Genomic DNA, 20,016 nt, shown 5'->3' on the forward strand with positions numbered 1-20,016 from the left:
CACAGCGTTTCTTATGGACGGATTCGAAAACAGTTCTCTCGTGGATATATTCGAACCAACGCAAATACCCTCCGTACGTGGGCTTTAGAGTAAGTGAAATTCTGTCTACTACTAATACAACAGAGTGGCGATGGCTTCCGAGTAAATTGAACGTGGCGGACGATGCGACCAAATGGGGAACTGGTCCCAAAATCGACGTAGAAAGCCGCTGGTTTCGTGGTCCTGATATTTTACTACAATCTGATGCATTGTGGCCCTCAGTTCCCGATCTTCCAGTTTCCACAGTTGAAGACTCGCATGTGTGTCTTTTGCATCATTCACCTGGCGCTAATCTCATCGACAGCAATAGGTTCAGCAAATGGGAACGGCTTCTTCGAACACAAGCATTTGTAAATCGGTTTATTTCCAACACGCGCACGGAGCCACGAGAAAGTGGCGGGTTTACACAACAAGAATTTGCAAAGGCAGAACGATGCCTGTGGTTACAGGCGCAAGCCGTTGTTTTCATCAACGAAGTAGATATACTCAACAAAACACGCGGAGTACCGCAGGATCGTCATGCCAGTGTTACTAAATCAAGTTCGATCTACAAATCTTGGCCATTTATGGACGAACAAGGAGTTATTCGAAAGCGTGGCCGCATTAGCTCTGTTAGTTGGATACCTTATGAGGCAAAATACCCTACAATACTTCCTCGTCAAAACCGTATAACCTTCCTCCTCGCAGATTGGTTTCATCGTCGCTTTAACCATGCCAACCGCGAAACAATAGTGAACGAGATGAGACAGCGTTTTGAAATACCGAAACTGAGATCACTGATTGCGGAGGTGATTCGATCGTGTGTATGGTGCAAAGTCTTTAAGGCCAGACCAACCGTTCCGCCCATGGCCCCACTGCCGAAGGTTCGTCTAACTCCATTCATTCGCCCCTTTACATTTGTCGACTTAGACTACTTCGGTCCAGTCCTAGTGAAATTGGGCCGCAGCAATGTCAAGCGTTGGATTGGACTCTTCACATGTCTCACGATTCGGGCTGTTCATATGGAAGTCATACATAGCTTGTCTACGGAGTCTTGTGTTATGGCTGTTAGACGTTTCGTATCGCGAAGAGGAGCCCCGGCAGAAATCTTTAGCGATAACGGAACAAACTTCCAAGGAGCAAACAAACAACTACGCAAGGAAATGAAAGAACGCAACACTACTATGGCATCGATTTTCACAAATGCAAATACGCGTTGCAACTTCAATCCTCCCGCTGCGCCTCATATGGGTGGGGTTTGGGAACGGATGGTTCGATCAGTGAAAGTAGCAATCAAGGCTTTTCTGGAATCATCTCGCAAACCGGATGAAGAAACCTTGGAAACCGTTGTACTGGAGGCAGAGGCAATGATTAATTCGAGACCACTGACGTACATTCCACTTGAGTCAGCGGATCAGGAATCGTTAACGCCCAATCACTTTCTGCTAGGCAGTTCCAATGGGGTGAAACAGCAGCCGGTGCTGCCTATAAATGGACGAACAACCTTAAGAAGTAGCTGGAAACTTGCACAACATCTCGCCGATGAATTTTGGAGAAGATGGATAAAAGAGTATATTCCGGTGATTTCAAGGCGATCCAAGTGGTTCGATGAAATCAAGGAGATAGCTGAAGGAGATTTAGTATTGGTGGTGGACGGAACAGTGCGGAATCAGTGGTTGCGAGGAAAAGTGGAGAAAGTCGTTCAGGGTTCGGACGGCCACGTGCGTCAAGCATGGATAAAAACAATGAACGGAACCGTAAGACGACCTGCAGTAAAACTGGCGTTACTCGACGTCTTGGAACCTGGTGAACCTGACATAGGCAACTACAGTGGTTCACGGGAGGGGGTATGTGACAGCGAGTACCCCCAGGTCTAATCACAACTATATATCTATCGTCTATGACGGCGCCAATAAACCACTGTCAGAATAAAAGGAGGAGAGATAAAATTAACACATAGGAAAGAAGGAAAAATTACCGTGGTTTAGAACGTGGAATAATTAATTCTTATAAAACTAAAGCTTCATTCTGTAAACAATTTTTTTGATTTGAATTGGTTAATACTAATCCTAGGTACTATAATTATTCTTAATTCTTACGATAAATTACTATGTCTAATCTTAAAATTATAGTGAACTCCAGGAAACTTAACCTAAACTTACGATTAGCGAAAGTGAATACGATCGGTGATATTGGGTACTGAAATTTTGTAAGTTGATCGTGAATTGAAATGAGCTATACTAAAACAATAAAATATTTACAGCTAAAGCTGGTCAAGCAATATACAACGTTTGTATCAGTCTAAGGAATTCAGTGATAACATTACTTGTTGGTGTTGCCAAATTCGTAACCAAAATAAGTAAAATTACCATTGAGTTATTGGTCGAACAAAAAATACCCAACAAACATTTCGTGGTTTTTAAACGTTTTAAAAGTTGCTTTATTCAGCTCTAGCTGAACATTGGAGGTATACGTGTAATAATATATTAAACAACCGGCATTTGGAGAATTCATTCAGCTTGTCTGATTAAGACACATTAAAGAACAATTCTTCAGCATGTATACAGCCTGAAGAAAGCCACAGTTCAGCTTTATCAATAAACCTTTTCGTTACCGCTATTCAGCTGTGAAAATTATTATAGAAAAATTATTAAAAACATTTATTTCAAGTTACACACGCTATCAATCTCTTTGGAAGCCATATACTTTTATTAGTGTTACGTTACAATTAGAGAGAAATTGTATTACCTTGTTGGAAGTCATATATCACGTACCTGGATCCGAACTAGCAACCTGTTGAATACTAAGCAATTACCTTACTGTCTGCACCAATCTTGCATACATCGAATGCTTAAGATTTCACCGATGTACCGAAAAGTCTAGGCTGCTGAATAGAGTCTGTACAAAGACTACTCTACACTTTTATAGATTTGAGTGAATCTAGTTGGCTTGTGTTCGAATCCCAACCTACGATAATTTTTTTATGCGATAATTTTTAGAACATTCGGAAATTTTAAATTAGGTAATTTACTAATTTCAAAAACTAATGATTGTAGACGTTTTTGTATCCAAGATAAGGACTTGCGGATGTCGCAAAACTTTTAGACAAGTAAAAATGAGTGTCATATGAAAATGGTGGTAACTGAATGATGGATTGAAGCCATTTACAATTCTAAGGTGGTAATCTCCTTGATTTATTTGCCATACCATTTGGCAAATGGTCCATGGAAACAATTCTGGTGTCAAAAATTTACAGCATCGCTCGAACAAAAATTTTCTCTTGTGTTCAATAAGTAAACTGACCATTTTGAATTAAAAGGTAAATTTACGTAAACAAGGCCGCATATGTTTTGGCAAGCTTTTACATTGAAAAACTGTAAATCGTTGGTTTCACATGCTGAAAACTCAGTAGATATAAAACAACAAAATAAATTTGCTGATGGTAAACCATAATATATGAAAACATCTTGATTGGAATATACCGAAACACTTAGAAAATATACTGTTTTCTCGCTTGAAAGATTTACGAGTACAGTTGTCGACAATGTAATAATCATATGTTATTCCAGGGACTTTATAGTCCACAGATTGGCACTTACTTCGAAATAGGAATGGGCGATGTAGAAACGAATTTTTCAAAATCGATACTGTTAACTTAAAAAATTGATCTGGTAAAATCGATTTTTGTTTCAAAATTGTCATTGAATCGAGATTTTTTTGATTTTTTTGTTTCTTACAATCGATCTTTTTGTCTTAAAAAACCGAGAATATTCCGAGATATCAGTATAAAACATTACTTATTACAACTGTGCAGGGATTTGGCTGGGTTCAACTAAGTGTGTATGTATATGCAAGTCCTTGGTATGAATTATTTTTTAGGTTTACTAATGCATCGAACCAACTTGATAGCTTTTTTTTGTTAGCAGACATTTTTTCAGGCCGAAATTGAAATTGCAAATTAACTGCATGAAATTGTAAAAAACACTATAAATGTTACTAGAGCAAACCGTTGAAGCAACAAATAGAATAAGAAAAGGGTTCTAAATGTGAAGTATTTCACTTAAAAGTAAAAAAAATAATGTGCGTGTATTGGGACTCGAACCCAGGTCGGTTACCATTCGTCATGGTTCGCTAATCGTGTCAATTTTTGGAGTAGGTACAATTGCCTTTGTTAAACACATAATTCAGCTAAAAGTCAAAGGTGGTATAAGAGCAAATGTATAGGTAGAATCAACCTTTTGAAGACATGTAGTGCAGCTTAATGATTAAAGGTAATAGTATTGGTAACAGCATCATTTATTCAACTCGTATGAATCTAATTAAGATGGTTGAATGAAAGCATTAATGCTGTCGCTGCAACATTTGTTAGTAGTATAGTTCAGCCTAATTTGAAGTGGTGAATACTGGAGATTAAATAAATTAAATTATTCAGCTTAAATAGCCTTTAATCTGCTTTTAATCAGCAAGTTGTCTTATAGTTCAGCTTCTAATGTTTGTTGGGTAAGCCGGTCCTAATGTGGATGTACAAATCCCGTCTTACATATATTATACGATTAATCTGATACTACAGATCATTATAAAACTTTGTTTATACCAGCCGATACATTGAAACGTAAAACGTTTTCCTTGTTTGCCCCTAGGCTCGTCTACTTTCCTAGGGTTTCCAGGGTAATGTAACAACACTCTGCAAACTCGTAAGCTTTACCAAGCAACTTGTATCAAATCTTCAGTAGAAAATCATATAAGCTTGAAATAAGCCACCACCATCCACATAACGCAACAAGCAGTGCAAATCAAATCAATCGCACCCGCACTGCCGCTTGTAAGACGAAAACAAACCAAAGATCACACGCCAGTGAATACACAGCAGCGACTCTGGGGCGCGGGCGGTGGTGAATTTATTTGAGCGCGCCACAGAGAATTTCAAGAGCTCTTCTCCACACTCTAGTTTGTTCCAGTGTTGGGTGTATGAAAATTTACCTCTGCCATCAACATGCGCTCACACATATCAAATACGGTGGTGTATATAAACGAAAGAGAAGCGCCCTCGTTTTGCTTGCCAGAGTGTGGGGAGCAATTTTAATTTCTCTTTACTGCACAGAGGATAGGGACATCGAGTTTTTTAGTACTTAAATTTCTAAGTAAATAATTCAAGAAAAAACCACAAAAATCTCAGGAGCCTATATATAGGGGAGACTGAGGAGACTTGATCCCCGGGGAGACTTGATCCCATCATTGTAACTCAAAGGCGGATAAGAATACATTAATCGAATATACTAGAAAGTTGCGGAGTTTTATCTAAACATAAGTTTTTTTAACACAAAAAAATAAATTGGACATGTGTTATCGAATTTTTACCGATTGAAAGAAAAAAAATCTCAGAAGAACTGAAGAAGATTTATTTTCTAAATTTTCAAACTTTTATACAATTGATAAAGTCACCCACTACATACTACACTTTTGCATACAGAATTACAGGAGAATGTCAATTATATGAATACGTTATGATTGAGCTGATTTTTTTGTTCAACTATATTTGTACTAAAGTTTGCTGAAATAGATGCTATGGGTTCACTTGATCCCTTCAAATTTGTGGAGATTTGATCCCCTTCGCCATGCTTCATACACACCACTGAAAATAACCAAATTCACACCAGAACAATTGAAGTCATTGTTGCCATAAAATAACAAAAAATACTGTCAAAAATGAACGCTTCATCGTACAGAAACTTAACTGTAATTGTTTACTACAGTATACGTAGCAACCATGCATCCCACATTTGACGTTCCTCAACCATAATAACGACAGCTTTCAAATAATTGCACAGAGATTTGGGGAATTCGTAAAAATTTTTTTTGTGAGATATGCGTAATATGTAGTAACAAAAATAGTAATATTTAATCACAACAATTTAATCATGGTACATTTATAACATTGAATGGGGTTAGGTACCTATTTTTGTCCTATTAGGGAGGGTACCATATTATTTCATTATTAATTTTATTATTTCAGCTTCTTTGCTTTGTTATTAGGAACCATTTTTTATTTCGATTATAGAGGTTTTAGCCTTAAGGTCATTCGCCTCTTATTAAGAGCCAATATAATAACAAAATTGTCTTGAGAATGGTGAAAATCTTCTGTTTGAGAGCAGCAAAAACTCTAATCGAGTACCCCAATTATCGCAACACCATTTGAGCCAATGCGTTGAGCAAAGATGGCAGACGCAGCTCTAACCAAAGGCTTCAGATGGGTAGGATGATAATAGAAAAAGGGTGAAAATAGGCTTATTACCCTACATGCTCTTTTAAACACGTTTTCAAAAAATAATCAAGTGTCCCCAAATTAGGGATCGAGTCTCCACTAATCAAAGAATTTTCCAGTTTTTTGTTGTTTTCCAAAAATGCTCATAGCTCATATCCAGTATAATATTTCCATGTAATTTTTTTATGACTATCAGTCAACCCTAGAAACAATATAAAAGTACAAAAAATACATAGTTTTTGTATCATTCCACGGAGTAGGATTGAAAAATAAAAAAGGAGATCAAGTCTCCTCAGTCTCCCCAAGTGACGACAAAAACCCACGCACCCCTCATCAGGCCTTCCCTTAATGTGTCAATGTCAATTTTTCCAGCTAATTAATGAACATTTGAATTGCGTGGATTGGAATCTGAAAAGGTACCGAGTACTCCATCGGACACATAATGGTTAAGGGAGCGTTCCAAAAAAAAAAAATGGAATTTATGTCAGTCCATTACCTATCTCGGAACAGCGAACAAATTTCTTTAATATATTAATAAGTTAGCAGAAAATACAATTTTTTCCTCTTCTTCGCAGATATTTACAAGAAGGTGTTACTAGAGGCTTAGTGGGTCTACCATCTATGGATAGTCTTGTGGAAAAGTCTCTGACTGCTCATTATGAAATTCTTAATCTAGTTCCTGTCACGAAACGTTCCGTTCTACAAAAGGAGATGCACCATGAAATGCCGAGTAATCGAATCGATAACACAAATATGACTAAGTGGCGTCGCGTAGGGTTTATTTCTGGTAGAAATGTGCATCTGGATACCATTGTTTGGCCAAGTGGTGATATTGTTGTTACAGGTAAACCTCATTTGTACGCGCTAAGGTTGGGGGGGAGGGGGGGGGGGGTGGTGGATAAAGTATTTTCGGTGAAAAAATATCTTTCACAATACACTTTTCTTGTGCAACAAAAAATGTTTATCTATTCGGTTAGTTTCCATACAATAACACAACATCTGAACAACATTTTTCAAAATTTTCATTGCAAAATATTGAAAATTGGGTGAGCGACAGAGAATCTTTAGGAGGCACCTCGAAAAGATGCGGTGTACACCATAACTCAAAATCTCCAGGACCGATTGCTTTGAAATCTCGCGGAGCTTTACAAAATTATTATTATTATTATTATTATTATTATTATTATTATTATTATTATTATTATTATTATTATTATTATTATTATTATTATTATTATTATTATTATTATTATTTCAATAACATGTTAATTAATTTTTTACACTGGCCTTCGGTGATGAGCCTCAAGGTGCGTACACTTGGGTGATGGATAACAGTGGGAGATTTGAGCGAGTGCTGGTTCTTTGATCTCTGAATCTCATGACTCATAATCATTAGATCGAGTGTTTTGGCGGACAGCTGGTATGGGTGTATATACTTTCAATGGGGAGACATATTGGCTCAGCTGGTCGAAGATTCATTTGATCTTGGGCGTAGGGACTGAAGGTGGATGTTTTTATTTCTTAATTCGCTCGGACTGTCGCTCTGGCTCGTGAAGGTGGTGAGTAACATTCGTCTATAACGAATCGGGTTCGCTGATTTCAGAAACAGGGACCACAATCTCTTATGGATGGAACATCTTCCTTAAACATACTGTTCAGCCACTAGTTAATGCTTAACTAGCCCAACATAATAAACTGAAACACGTTGTTTTTGAAGAAATCCAATCCACGCGAACCACATCACCAAACACCTAAAAGTAGTTTAGATGCATGTAATATCTACTACTTTCTGTAGCTAATATATTTTCATTTACTCAATAGTGTAGAAAATCTCTATATTTTTCCACTTTTTAGATTTACTCTGCCCTAACATTATCCGATGGGGATCCATCCAGCAGCTTTGGGTGAAAGCTGCCGACGCCTTGTTCAATCAACACACAATGACTATATGCACAACTTGTTGAGGCAGACACAAGAGTCGATGAAATAAAACACCCCGGCACGCAATTAGTGAGGGCAAAAACTAACTCATTCAATGAGTTTCATCGTCGCGAAATGCTTAGGGTGGAAGTTTTCCGTGACTTAACTTTTTGTCGGTTCCGACAGCATAAGTCATTAAATTGACTTTACGCTTGTCCGGACATGCCGCAGACTCACGTGATTCGCATTTAATGCCAAAAGATCCTAACTCCTGCGTTGCACAAGACAAACAGTTAGGTAGCCGGGAAACTCTAAGCTTGTTCATGGACCCTACTCCACGCTTTTCTAAACTTTCTTACTTCAAATCCTTGCTCTTCTTTGAGTACTATGGCTCGTAGTATTTGAAAAATACTTCACCTTTCAGTCCCTTGCTAATTATATGTCCTTACAATATAAAAACGTTTTTAATCCACCTAATGGAGACGTCGCTGCGTGGATATCAGTCACGTGGTTACGTGAGTCGCTGATGACGTGATAAATATCGGATGGTTCTGCTTGATGTTGGACGAACCGCGTGAATTCCGGACGAACATGACTGTTTCCGTACGGGTGTTTCGTGTAGCGTCTACCGACCGGATGGTACCTTAGTCCGGGCTGACAGTGACAGAGAGTGTATATTCCGGGCGATCCGGACTGGTTCCGAACGGACGGAACGTATATCGAACGGATGCTGCTTGGATCCGGACTAAAGTTGATGGAAAGTTCCGGACGAACGGTGCTCATTTCGGACGGGCTGTCTTCGTCGTCGACCCGCAGTACTGGGATCCGTTTCTTCCGGGGACTATCTCTGGATCGCACTTCGCACTTGCTTTACGGTTACTGGTTGCCACTCTCCAAAAAAACGTCTATATCCTCAACTGTCTTCTACCAACTGCCTTCGTCTCTTTTTTCTAACTCTTCTTTTACCTCTTCTCGCTCTCGTTTTCCCTCGTGCTCTCACCCGACCGGATGCAGTGGTGTTGCGTGTCGAAATTCTTCGCCGTGTTCTGTCAATTGTGGCAAAAATGCCTCATCGACGGGATGCTAGACGTGTGGTTTAGGGTAAGGTGTCTTAGGTGGCCTAACTTAATGCTAATATTGAATCATACTAAATTGTAATTTGGAAAGGAGAAAATTTCTAATTTATAGTACTTTTAATGGGCCTCAATACACTAATGAGATGAGATGACAAAAAAAAACTATGCATTCATATAAATCTAACTATAAGTTACAAGAATTTCTTGTCCATGGATCTGATGAAATTGTGACCGGTTTATCAACGGTAACAGGGTAAAAGACCCAATACCGCATCTAGCAAAAAGCAACGTAATATATAGCATTCCCACTAACAGCTGTGAGAAATGCTATTCAGGTATGACCGGAAATAGGTTGAAGACCAGAATATACGGTCACCAGTCCAACATTAACAAATTGGACAAGCTAATGAATTCTGGTCACGCATACTCCGATCCAGAAGTAGTTCAACTCAGTCAAAAAACTGCCCTCGTAGAACACTGTGAATTGCGAACACCGTTTTGGTTTGGATCAAGTCGGACCTTTCATCCACACACGCTCCCCATGTGGTGCTTCCACATTTACAATACTTCAAACACTGTTAATAGAAGGAACGATGTAGAAGGTATAAGTGCGACCTACGCTGGAGTGCTTCATACAGTACGAAGCAACACGGAAAAACAAGCCCGACCAAACGTCCCACCACCCCGCTCTTCGTAGACAGCACACAACTCAAGTCACTCAATTAACATCCAGTGATCATCCAAAATCTCTCCCCCAGTTTCTCTCCCCCTCTCTCTCAGCTACCACAATTCAAACTCTCCAACCATAAGGAACCCCCTTTTCGCTATGAACAGCAATTTCCGTAGTGCAGCAAAGTTAGTAGTGCTCCAAAAAATCCATTGGACAACTTCGGCGGATCCGGAAGCTTCGGGAAAGTGGTTATGTTCCGGAGTAGAATTCACATCTGCTTCTCAGAAAAGCCTGACGTGATTTTCGCAAAATTAGTCTCAAATGAAAGCTAGAACATCCTTATTGAAACCTATTAAATTTCCTTTGAATCGGTGTTGTGGTTCCTGTGTTACGGGTTGAAGTATGCGGGCACATGCGAAATTTCCATATAAACTGGTAGTCAATATATGTATGAATGATTTAAAAATAATCAAAAAGGAGTTACAAATTGCTTGAAATTGTTGGCCGACACTTTTATACCATTCTACTCACTTCGTTGTGTTCGGAAAACGTGTTTTTTTATAGTAAGGTTAAAAAAGCTTCAAAAGCCTGGCCTGTAGTGTATTGGCACTGTGTGGGACTCACGACTCACGCTTTAGCTTCCGGCCTTATCACGATCCGCTTGGATAGTGCTCAACGGTGAACTCATCCTACTCCGACCGATAGTTCCCCGACGGAGGAATTTCCCCCGACACCGATACCCGCTTTCTTGAGCCATTTAGCTCTACTAAAATCTCCCAGGTTTACCGCTTATCCTACTCCGATTAAGAGTTCCCTGACAACGGAATTTCTTTCGTTACCGGTGTTTTTTTGTGTGCCAATTAGCTCCCCTTTTCGTCACGATTTTGTCGGGTAGTTCACGGCGCCGAATCAGCCCTATCGTGAATTCCCCGGCGGCAGACCGCTCCCGATGCCGATGTACGCTTCTGTGAGCCATTAAGCTCCCCGCCTTGTCTACTCGGTCTAGTTCCCGGCGGTGGACCTAGCCTACTCATCGGCCAGCCAGCAGATGCTGAGGTCCATCCAGCGATTCCGAGTAGAGCGTAGCTTCCGGTTCACTGGCGCCCCAACGACCCACTTCTGGCTATTCGACGCGGTCTACTCGGTCTAATCCCCGACGGTGGATCTAGCCTACTCACGAGCTACCCGGTAGAGTGTCGAGGACGGTCCGGCGATTCCGGTGAAACCTGACGTCCGATTCGCTGGTGCCCCGACGACCCGAGCCCGGTGCTACATCGCGTACTACTCAACTGATCCCCGGCGGTGGAACCAGTCTACACCGTCGGTGAGTTTCCCGGCGGCGGAATTTCTCCCGAAACCCTATTTGTGGTTCCACGGCGGCGTTCTAACCAATGTCGTTACTTTGTTGGTCCCTTCGCCACTTCCTTTGCAGCTAGGAGAGTATACTCGTAACAACTCTGTTGACAGCGTCCCAGATATGCTCGTCGCAGCACATCTCTTCGAAGATATTGTCCACTGTTATATCAGGCATACCCCTTCGGACATCTTTGAATCTGGGGCATTCAAAGACCACGTGTTCCGGTGTCTCTTGCATATTCACACACTCCGGCCAAAGGGATGACGAAGCGTGTCCAAACCGATGTAGGTATTTCCGGAAGTATCCATACCCGGACAAAAACTGCGTCAGATGGAAGTTCACCTCTCCATGCTTCCTATGTACCCAAGTAGACACATTTGGGATGAGTCGGTGGGTCCACCTTCCTTTCTCCGCGTAATCCCACTCTTGCTGCCACTTAGCCAACGAGTCCGCTCGAACCAGTCTCCTTGCATTACGTTCATTTCTCCGCTGATAGCATTCTACGTCCTCAGCCAGAGTGATGCAGATGGGAATCATCCCGTCAATTATGCATACCGCCTCCGACGATGTCGTTCTGTACGCACTCGCGACACGAACAGCCATTAGGCGAAAAGTACTTGTCAACTTCGTCCGGTTCCGCTTTGAGTTCAGCGCAGCAGCTCAGGCTGGTACGTCATATCTCAGGATTAAGGATGATACACCCGCCAGGAGACGTCTCGTGCTGCCTCTTGCCCCTCCGTGATTCGGCATGATCCTTGCCAATGCGCTAGTTGTCCTCGCAGCCTTCTCACATACATAGTCGATATGGCAGTTGTAATTCAACCGATCGTCAACCATCACACCCAGGTGCTTCAGCGTGCGCATCGATGGAATGTCCCCCGACGCTGATCTCGATTTGCTTATGGTTGCTATCCAGCACTACCTCAGTCTGAGCCAGCTGCAACTTGATGTTAACCATCCAGGTTTCCACGATGCCTATTGTCTCTGCCGTCAGCATCTCCACCTCCTCAAGGGTCTCGCCCGTTAACGTCAGGGCAACATCATCTGCAAATTCGTTTGTGTGTATGTCTGTGTGCGTGTGTGTGACCAACAATTGCGCATCGGTTATTCGGAGATGACCGAATCGATTTTCTCAAAACGAGCCTCAAATGGAAGGTATAATTTGCAGTTGGGTGTCGTATCGCCACCCCCCTCCCCCCACTTACCCCAACACCTTCACCTTTCATAAACCCCCTCCCACCCCTTGGCCTTCCACGCACCCACATTAGGGCATTGCAAAAAAACACTCGTTTTTAAAATCTCAAAAGCCTCCTATTGTGACAAATAGCAAAGTAAGCTCAGATGCCAAATTTCATATCATTTGGACTATTTTAGATTTCCGCCCACTTTACTTGAAGTTTTTGACATTGGTTCCATGGGAAAATACAGTGTGTCCCACATTTATTCGTTCACCCTAATTTATCAGAATAACTTTTTTCTATTCAAACAAACTGAATAAAATTTTTAGTGTTTATTTTGAAGCTTAATAAACGATGTTTCTCGAAATTTAGAAGCCCTAGTGCAATTGGTTCGTTTGTTATGGTAGTTTAAGTGATGTCTCATATTTATAAGTTCACCTTACTTTTTTGCCTTTCTCATATAGAAAGATTAAGCTATCACTCTGAACATCGTCATCCTAATCCCGGTCTAATTTTTTTTACTAATATAGATTTTCTGTATTTTAACAGAGGCGTATTTATGGGGCATGCGGTGAGGGATTACCATCCCCCTCTCCCCATCACAGACCACCCTTCCCTAAACCCATCTTCCCATTAATTCCTCCCCTCCCCATAACTACGAATCCCGAGAACTCGGGTGTTTCATAGTTATGCTGCCTAAGCTCGACCCTCATTAGTAGATGACAAAAGTTAAGCCCGTACAATATTAAGCTTGTTCTAATGACCTTCCCGATCAGAAGCAAATAACACAATTATAACTCATGCTGATATTTTGTTACGAAAAATTTCCTATCAAATTTTGTTATAAAGTAGAAACCGTTAGGTGTTAAAATAACAAAAATTCTAACAAAAAATTCTCTACGAATATCACATTTATAACAAACGTTGATAGCAATATAACACGATCATAACAACTTGAGATAGCATAATTGACTCCAACATAGCATGTATTACTAATTGTATAATATCAACGATTTTAGCGTGTACGTCTAAAATAGAATACGAGAAAAATAAAGCGTACATTAGGGCGCTTTTTGCTGGGAGCAAAAAGCTTCATGCAGTAAATGCTTTTATAGCATTGCCAAATGATTGCATACATGCTGGCTGATTGTGTTATTGTGAATATATGACACGCAAATTATTATTTGTCGATATTGCCGCTTTGAATCTGGGTATTCTGAGTTTGATGGGGAAGTTTTCTGCATGAACCAACGACGTTGTTTTCGACTGATGTTTAATGTTAGCATAATATTCCACGCGTCCGTTAAGGACAAAACGATTATAGATGCAGAAGAAGTTTCCAGAACGCACACATTGAACTTTGCCCAAGCCTAAGCGCTGTTTGTTTTCCTAGTGTAACGCTTTGTTTTTATTCAGTTTTATTTACTAATACAGCTGCCTATATGACGATAGACTGAATAGTTTTATAATATCTTTTCAGATTAGGAAAGAGGGGCTATTTTTAGATTCTAAATAGTGCGCTTTGGCGCTTTTCTTGTACGTTAACGTGTTTTACCTGGTTTGTAGAAATAATGTCGATGCGACATGGTAACATTGAGCGGATATTTCACGTACATTATTTTACGGAGAATACGACAAATCTTATTTAGGATTCCGCATAGATTCAAAGCAGCAAATGAGTTTTGAGGTTTCAAAATAAGTCTCTTTTGTGGATTTGATATTGGCATTTTTGATATGGGGAAGACTAAACAAACCAGTACAATTATCTCGCACCTAATAAATTGCTAGAAATGCAAATCTTTCACAGGAGTTATATCTATCAACTGCGAATATAACAGATATATGAGAAAATTCGAGAAATTTTTTTATGTTTCTTCGATGAGATGAATTCTTGAATATTTTAATGTTTTTTCTGTTGCACATTTGATTAAATTTTAAGGAGGAAATTAACAATATTTTTGCTTTAAATTTTTTAGATATTTCAAGGATTATCTAAAAAGCATTCAAATCACTTGTCAGTCCAACCATTAAATATCAAACTTATCTTACGGGGAATGAAAAGATATAATACTCAAGTAAACTCAAACACTTATTATGCGGAGGATAAAATAAAAAAGTCGCGATAGTTTAGAAATTCAAAAAAACGCGCAAACTAGAAACCCACACACTGAATAAGTTTGGATTGTTCATAGAAACCCGCATAAATTAGAGCGATCGCACTGAAAGTCTTAAGATCCTCAAAACACACTACGAAAATTTTGGAGATCAGTATAATATATCAAATAGTATTTTGTGATCTGAAAATTCGTTTTCGCAATCTGCAGAATAGATTAGAAAATTTACTATATACTCATTTGACTAAGCCATAAAAACTAGTTAAAAAATTCTTTTTCATTTCAATTCGCGTTTCTTTATTTCATCTGGACTGTTTGATACTTCCTACATGTTCTACGAAATACGTTTTGTAGGAAAATTATAATCTTTAGAAAAGCTCTTTGATAACTTCACGATTCCAAAGCTTTTTTGTAATAATGGCTTTAACATTTAAATCATACGCCTCCTATTCGAAGTTGTGTGTCATGCGAGTATCTCAGAAAAAAGGCAATGTCATCTCTTAATGCAACTGCAACCAAGTAAGTCAATCAAACACCTCACGAAAAGTTCTCCGACCACATGCATCTAAAACTTGTCTATACTCAAAACGCGGAATTTTGAAAATCCATGCGGAAAACGCAAATCAAAAATCAAAAACTTCGAAAATTCGCTTTTAAAAAGTTGAATTACGACGCATAAAAAGAGACTTCAGTGTATAAGAAAATGGACTGTCATTTGTATAACCGTCAGCGTTCAAAGCCAATTGTGAAAGAATATATAACTTACTGTAACATCATCGTTGTATGCGTACATTAATATCATATTATTAATCCAATGATAGCACCAGAAGATATAATATTGATATAAGTTTTCTTGCATTCCTGATCGGTATATCATAAAGATAACACAGAGAGTAATAAATAACAACATAAGATATAAATTTGATAGCTTTCTGTTATGATGTTCTGATCGGGTTACACTTCTAGTTTTCCGACCTGTTTACTTCACATCCTTGCTCTCACTTGAGTATTATGGCTCTAATTTTCATAACTTTCCCTACCCAGTAATTGTGATATCGGTTCTCTGCGAAATAAAACGCGTCTATTCCGATTGCTGGCCAAACTAAAAGTGTCTCTTTATTACGCTGTTCTGGATGTACTTCTCATGAAATGCTTCTGTATTTGTCTTCACATATTAGCTTACCGGTGCGTGCCTGTATGCGTGTTATTCCCCTTGTTCTCTCTGTACTGGTTTCCTTTACGGTAACGACTACTCGTTACAACTACTCTACATACCCACCCTTTCTAAAATGTCTTAAACTGGTATTACCTACAATTAACTAGTATAGCTCTGCAAATAACTAGGGCGTTTTATGTCACGGTGAGGTCGTTGTTGCTGTGTATACGAATTTGGTGGATAACCAGTGTCCTTTCCTTCTGCTAGATTTTCTTGAACCGCTGATCTAGTCGTATTTTTGTCCTTTGTACTATGTAGTACTGGTTCAAGGTGCGATACGTTTCGATGTAGAATCTTACCTGTTTCCAATGATTTTAGAGTAGCATCTGGCCCTGTTCGATTAAGGATAACAAATTCCTCCGGGTTGAAATTGCTGCTTAGTTTTGTTTCCTTCACCATTCTTTTTGCGACAACCACATCTCCTTCTTTTAACCCGTTGGGTTCTGCTCGACGTCGCATATCTGCGTACTCCGCCTGTTTTAGTTTTTGTTCTTGATCCTTATCCCGAGTTTCCCCCAAAGGTTTCAATCCTATTCCTGCAATAGATGGAAGTTTATCCCGTAACACCCTACCGAACATTAACGCCGACGGCGCTACTCCCGTAGTTGAATGTGGGGTCGAGTTGTACATAAGCAGGTACATTCGAAAATCCCATTTCCAATCAGATTGTGGCGTTTCTTGGCTGATTTGAAGGCGCTTCTTCAGAGCTCTATTAGCTCTCTCGACTTCCCCATTCGCCTGTGGCCAGTGAGCCGTTGTTTTTCGTAACTCTATACCAAAATCTCTGCAAAATGTTCTCAAAACTTCGCTGACAAATTGTGGACCGTTATCTGACTTCATTGAGTTTGGGATGCCATACCTACAGAACGTTTCGTGCAATGCCTGTATTGTAAGTTTTGCTGTAATGTCTCGCATTACTATGACTTCAACAAAACGACTGAAATAGCCAACCAGAACCAGCAGATTGTGACCGGACGGTAGTGGTCCCATAAAATCTACCGCTATATGACACCATGCTCTATCAGGCATCTGTGTCTGTATCACAGGTTCTGGAGGTCCCAGAGATAAAACGATAGTGCACTCTTTACAACGCTTTACGAATCATTCTACTGCTTTGTCCATGCCAGCCCACCAAACTTCTTGTCTCAATCTTTTTTTCATGAAGACAATGCCTGGATGACCTTCATGTGCCAGCTCAATCACCTTTGGTTGTAATGAAACGGGAACCACAATCCTTTCGCCCCTCAAAAGAATTTTCGAAAAGCTACATAGTTCCAATGCATATGGTTTATAGTTTTTTGCTTTATCCGTCCAATTACCCGTTTCCAAAGCCTCAAAAACCTGTGCACTGATTTCGTCTTTCTCTTTTGCGTCTTGAATTTCTTGAACTGTTATTGCTGCAGCTGTTGTCAGAAATCGAATATTGTCCTCACTTTCCGTGTCAAAGGCTTTGGGTTCAGATACCTACAGTCTGGAAAGGGCGTCCGCCAAATTCGTGATTCCAGATTCATGGACTATCTCATAGTTATACGTAGGACGTAGGACAAGCGTAGGACCCATCGTTCAGTTCTCATGCAAGGCTTGGAGCGAGGACTGAATAAGAATTGAAGTGGTTTACAATCTGTGACTAATTTAAACTTTACTCCTTGCAAATACAACTTGAAGCGATCTACGGTCCAGACCAATGCAAGAGCTTCTCGCTCTGTCTGGAAGTATTTTCTTTCCAGATCTGTCAACGACTTGCTTGCGTACGATATTATTCGACGCTCACCCTTCTTATCCTGCTGTAGCAGTATGGCCCCTAGTCCGGAGGGGTAGCATCGGCTATCAAAACTGTTTCATCCCGGGTATTAAAAAAAACCGAGATGATCAATGTTCACAACAGCTTGTTTGATTTCATCGAAAGCTTTTTGCTCAGCAACAGTCCATTCAAATTTTTGACTGCCTCGTAATAAATTTCGAAGGGGATCAGTTTTGGCTGCCAGATGTGGAATAAATTTTCCCACGTAGGTGACCAACCCTAAAAAACTTCGCAATTCGGCGAGATTTTCCGGTCTTCGAAATTGTTCGATTGCCAAAACTCTGCTATTTATTGGTTTTATCCCTGCTGCTGATAACTCATAACTCACCCAGGAATTCCAGATTTTTTTGTCCCATCGACACTTCCTAGTAGTTATTCGATGAGAGGCAACGGGTGTGATTCGCGCAGAACCCCTGCATTCGCACTCCTCATATCGACGCATAGTCTAATATCACCAGACCGCTTCATGATTGGGATAACCGGAGACACCCACGGGGATGGACCGTTTACTTTCTCGATTATGTCCATTTCGAGTAGATACTTCAACTTATCATGGATTTTGTCTTCAAAAGCGATTGGGGCTCGACGATACGCTTGTTGGACTGGCTGCACTGATTTGTCGATAGGAATTTCCACAATCACGTTTTTAATCTTAGGAAATGGAATATGCTTCGGAGTATTTATCATTCCAACATCGAAACCAATTTTAAGAACCCGCAATTCTTTTGCAGTAGTATCACCGAGAAGATTAAATTTCCCTTGTTCAACAACGTAAAACCTTGCTTCGACAGTATTGGATCCTGCTTCAATATTCGCTCGAAACATGCCTATTAACTTCATTGGCTGATTCGTAGCATAAGCAATCATTTTCCGATCTACGTTATCTGTATATTCTCTTACATGAATACCTGCAATTTTGGGCGTCCTTCCATGTAACTTCATCTATAATGTTAGCATCAGCTCCGGAATCTATAATCATGGGGATTCTAATACCTCCAACAACAAACTCAAAAGTATTACGTCCCATAGCGAAAAATATGTGTTGCTTGTCCAGTCCGTCCTTATCGTCATTCACGGTTCGAATACGTTTAGGTTGAGGTGGCCCTGGTATTACGCGAGTTGTACCCATACGCTTTAGGTACCGATTCATAAAATGGCCAATTTCTCCGCACTTTATGCACTTGGCAGTTCTCGCCCGGCATAACTGGTCACCCTTCAGATGCCCTCTACGTCCACAGGCAAAACATGCTCTATCAAGAATTCTATCCCTTAAACCATGATATTCTCCACGAACAAATTTAAATGGTGTCGTATATATCTTACTAACATTCGAATTTGACGTTATTCTTTCGGTATTTTGACGGTCCAGCTCTTTAACCTGCTGTTGAACATCCGCCAGAGTAGTCCCCAGAACTTGAATCTCATCCAGAGTCATGTTTTTTTCCAATATCTGTCGTTTCAGCTCAGTCGACCTACATGCCTCTACTATCTGTTCTATGATTCGATCGTCTGTCTCTCTAGTATCGTACCGATCAAACTCGCATCGCTTTGCTTGAATCCGGAGTCGAACAAAATCCGAAAACCTTTCATCTGTCTTCTGGCTAATTTGTCTAAAAAGATGTCGTTCGTAGTTTCTTCTTCGCAAAGGCTCAAAATGCTCATCCAGTTTCTGAATAGCAACATCGAAATATGGAGGATTGGCACCACATGAGGAACTTCGTTAACCCCAGGGAGATGCTCGAAAATTTCTTGAACATCGGGTCCCACCATGTGCAACATTATCGATCTTTTCTCCCATTGAGATGTAATACCAGTCGCATCAAAATATCTCTCTAATTCACGCTTCCATTTTTGCCACACACTTCGCAGTCTAGATCTGTCTGCCAATAGTTCAAAAGGTCTTAAGCATCGAAACGAATCCATCTTAAAAAAATAGAGAATAGAAACGAGAAATATAACACCACTTTTTTCATGCTATCTTGTGCCAAAATTACAATGCATAGATTTCGATGGATGGCGTCGCGACATTTTTATTCGAGTTCTTTCTTTGAACGATAGCATGAACAACCTCATTTTTTTTTCTATATTCCTTGTAAACTATGCAAACCCTATCTCTATCAGATACCTTTGCTCAAGAGCCATCATTGTATTCTTTTCATTTCATCATCCTCCAGTCTTGCACCGGTATATGTTAACCTGCTTATTTGAGTATTCACCCATACCATCTCCACTTTATTTAGTGCCCACAGTTACGCGTACCATTAAGGAGTCCACTTTTTTCATTCTTTGCCACGTTGCGCTTGGAACGTATAGTCGCATTCTGTTTTGAATACACCCCACTCACTACAGTTGAGTTTGTTGTTACTCACACTCGCGCACCCAGTTGCGTCAGTAATTTATTTTT

The 20,016-nt window shown here is 40.1% G+C and overlaps 1 protein-coding gene across 10 annotated transcripts in view; it reads left to right on the top strand.

Annotated features, from left to right (window-relative positions):
• LOC131691421 (uncharacterized) overlaps positions 1 to 20,016 on the top strand; it is a 1,322,992-nt gene that overhangs the window by 777,279 nt on the left and 525,697 nt on the right. For all 10 annotated transcript variants that reach the window (XR_009305769.1, XM_058977802.1, XM_058977800.1 and 7 more), the window contains exon 7: positions 6,856 to 7,124. Coding sequence is in view for 9 of the 10 variants with exons in the window: in XM_058977802.1 (XP_058833785.1) it covers positions 6,856 to 7,124 (269 nt within the window). In the remaining variant the exon portion in view is untranslated. The remainder of the gene's footprint in view (positions 1 to 6,855; positions 7,125 to 20,016) is intronic.

The sequence above is a fragment of the Topomyia yanbarensis genome, chromosome 3 (genome assembly GCF_030247195.1).
Source record: "Topomyia yanbarensis strain Yona2022 chromosome 3, ASM3024719v1, whole genome shotgun sequence".
Taxonomy (NCBI): Eukaryota; Metazoa; Arthropoda; class Insecta; order Diptera; family Culicidae; genus Topomyia; species Topomyia yanbarensis.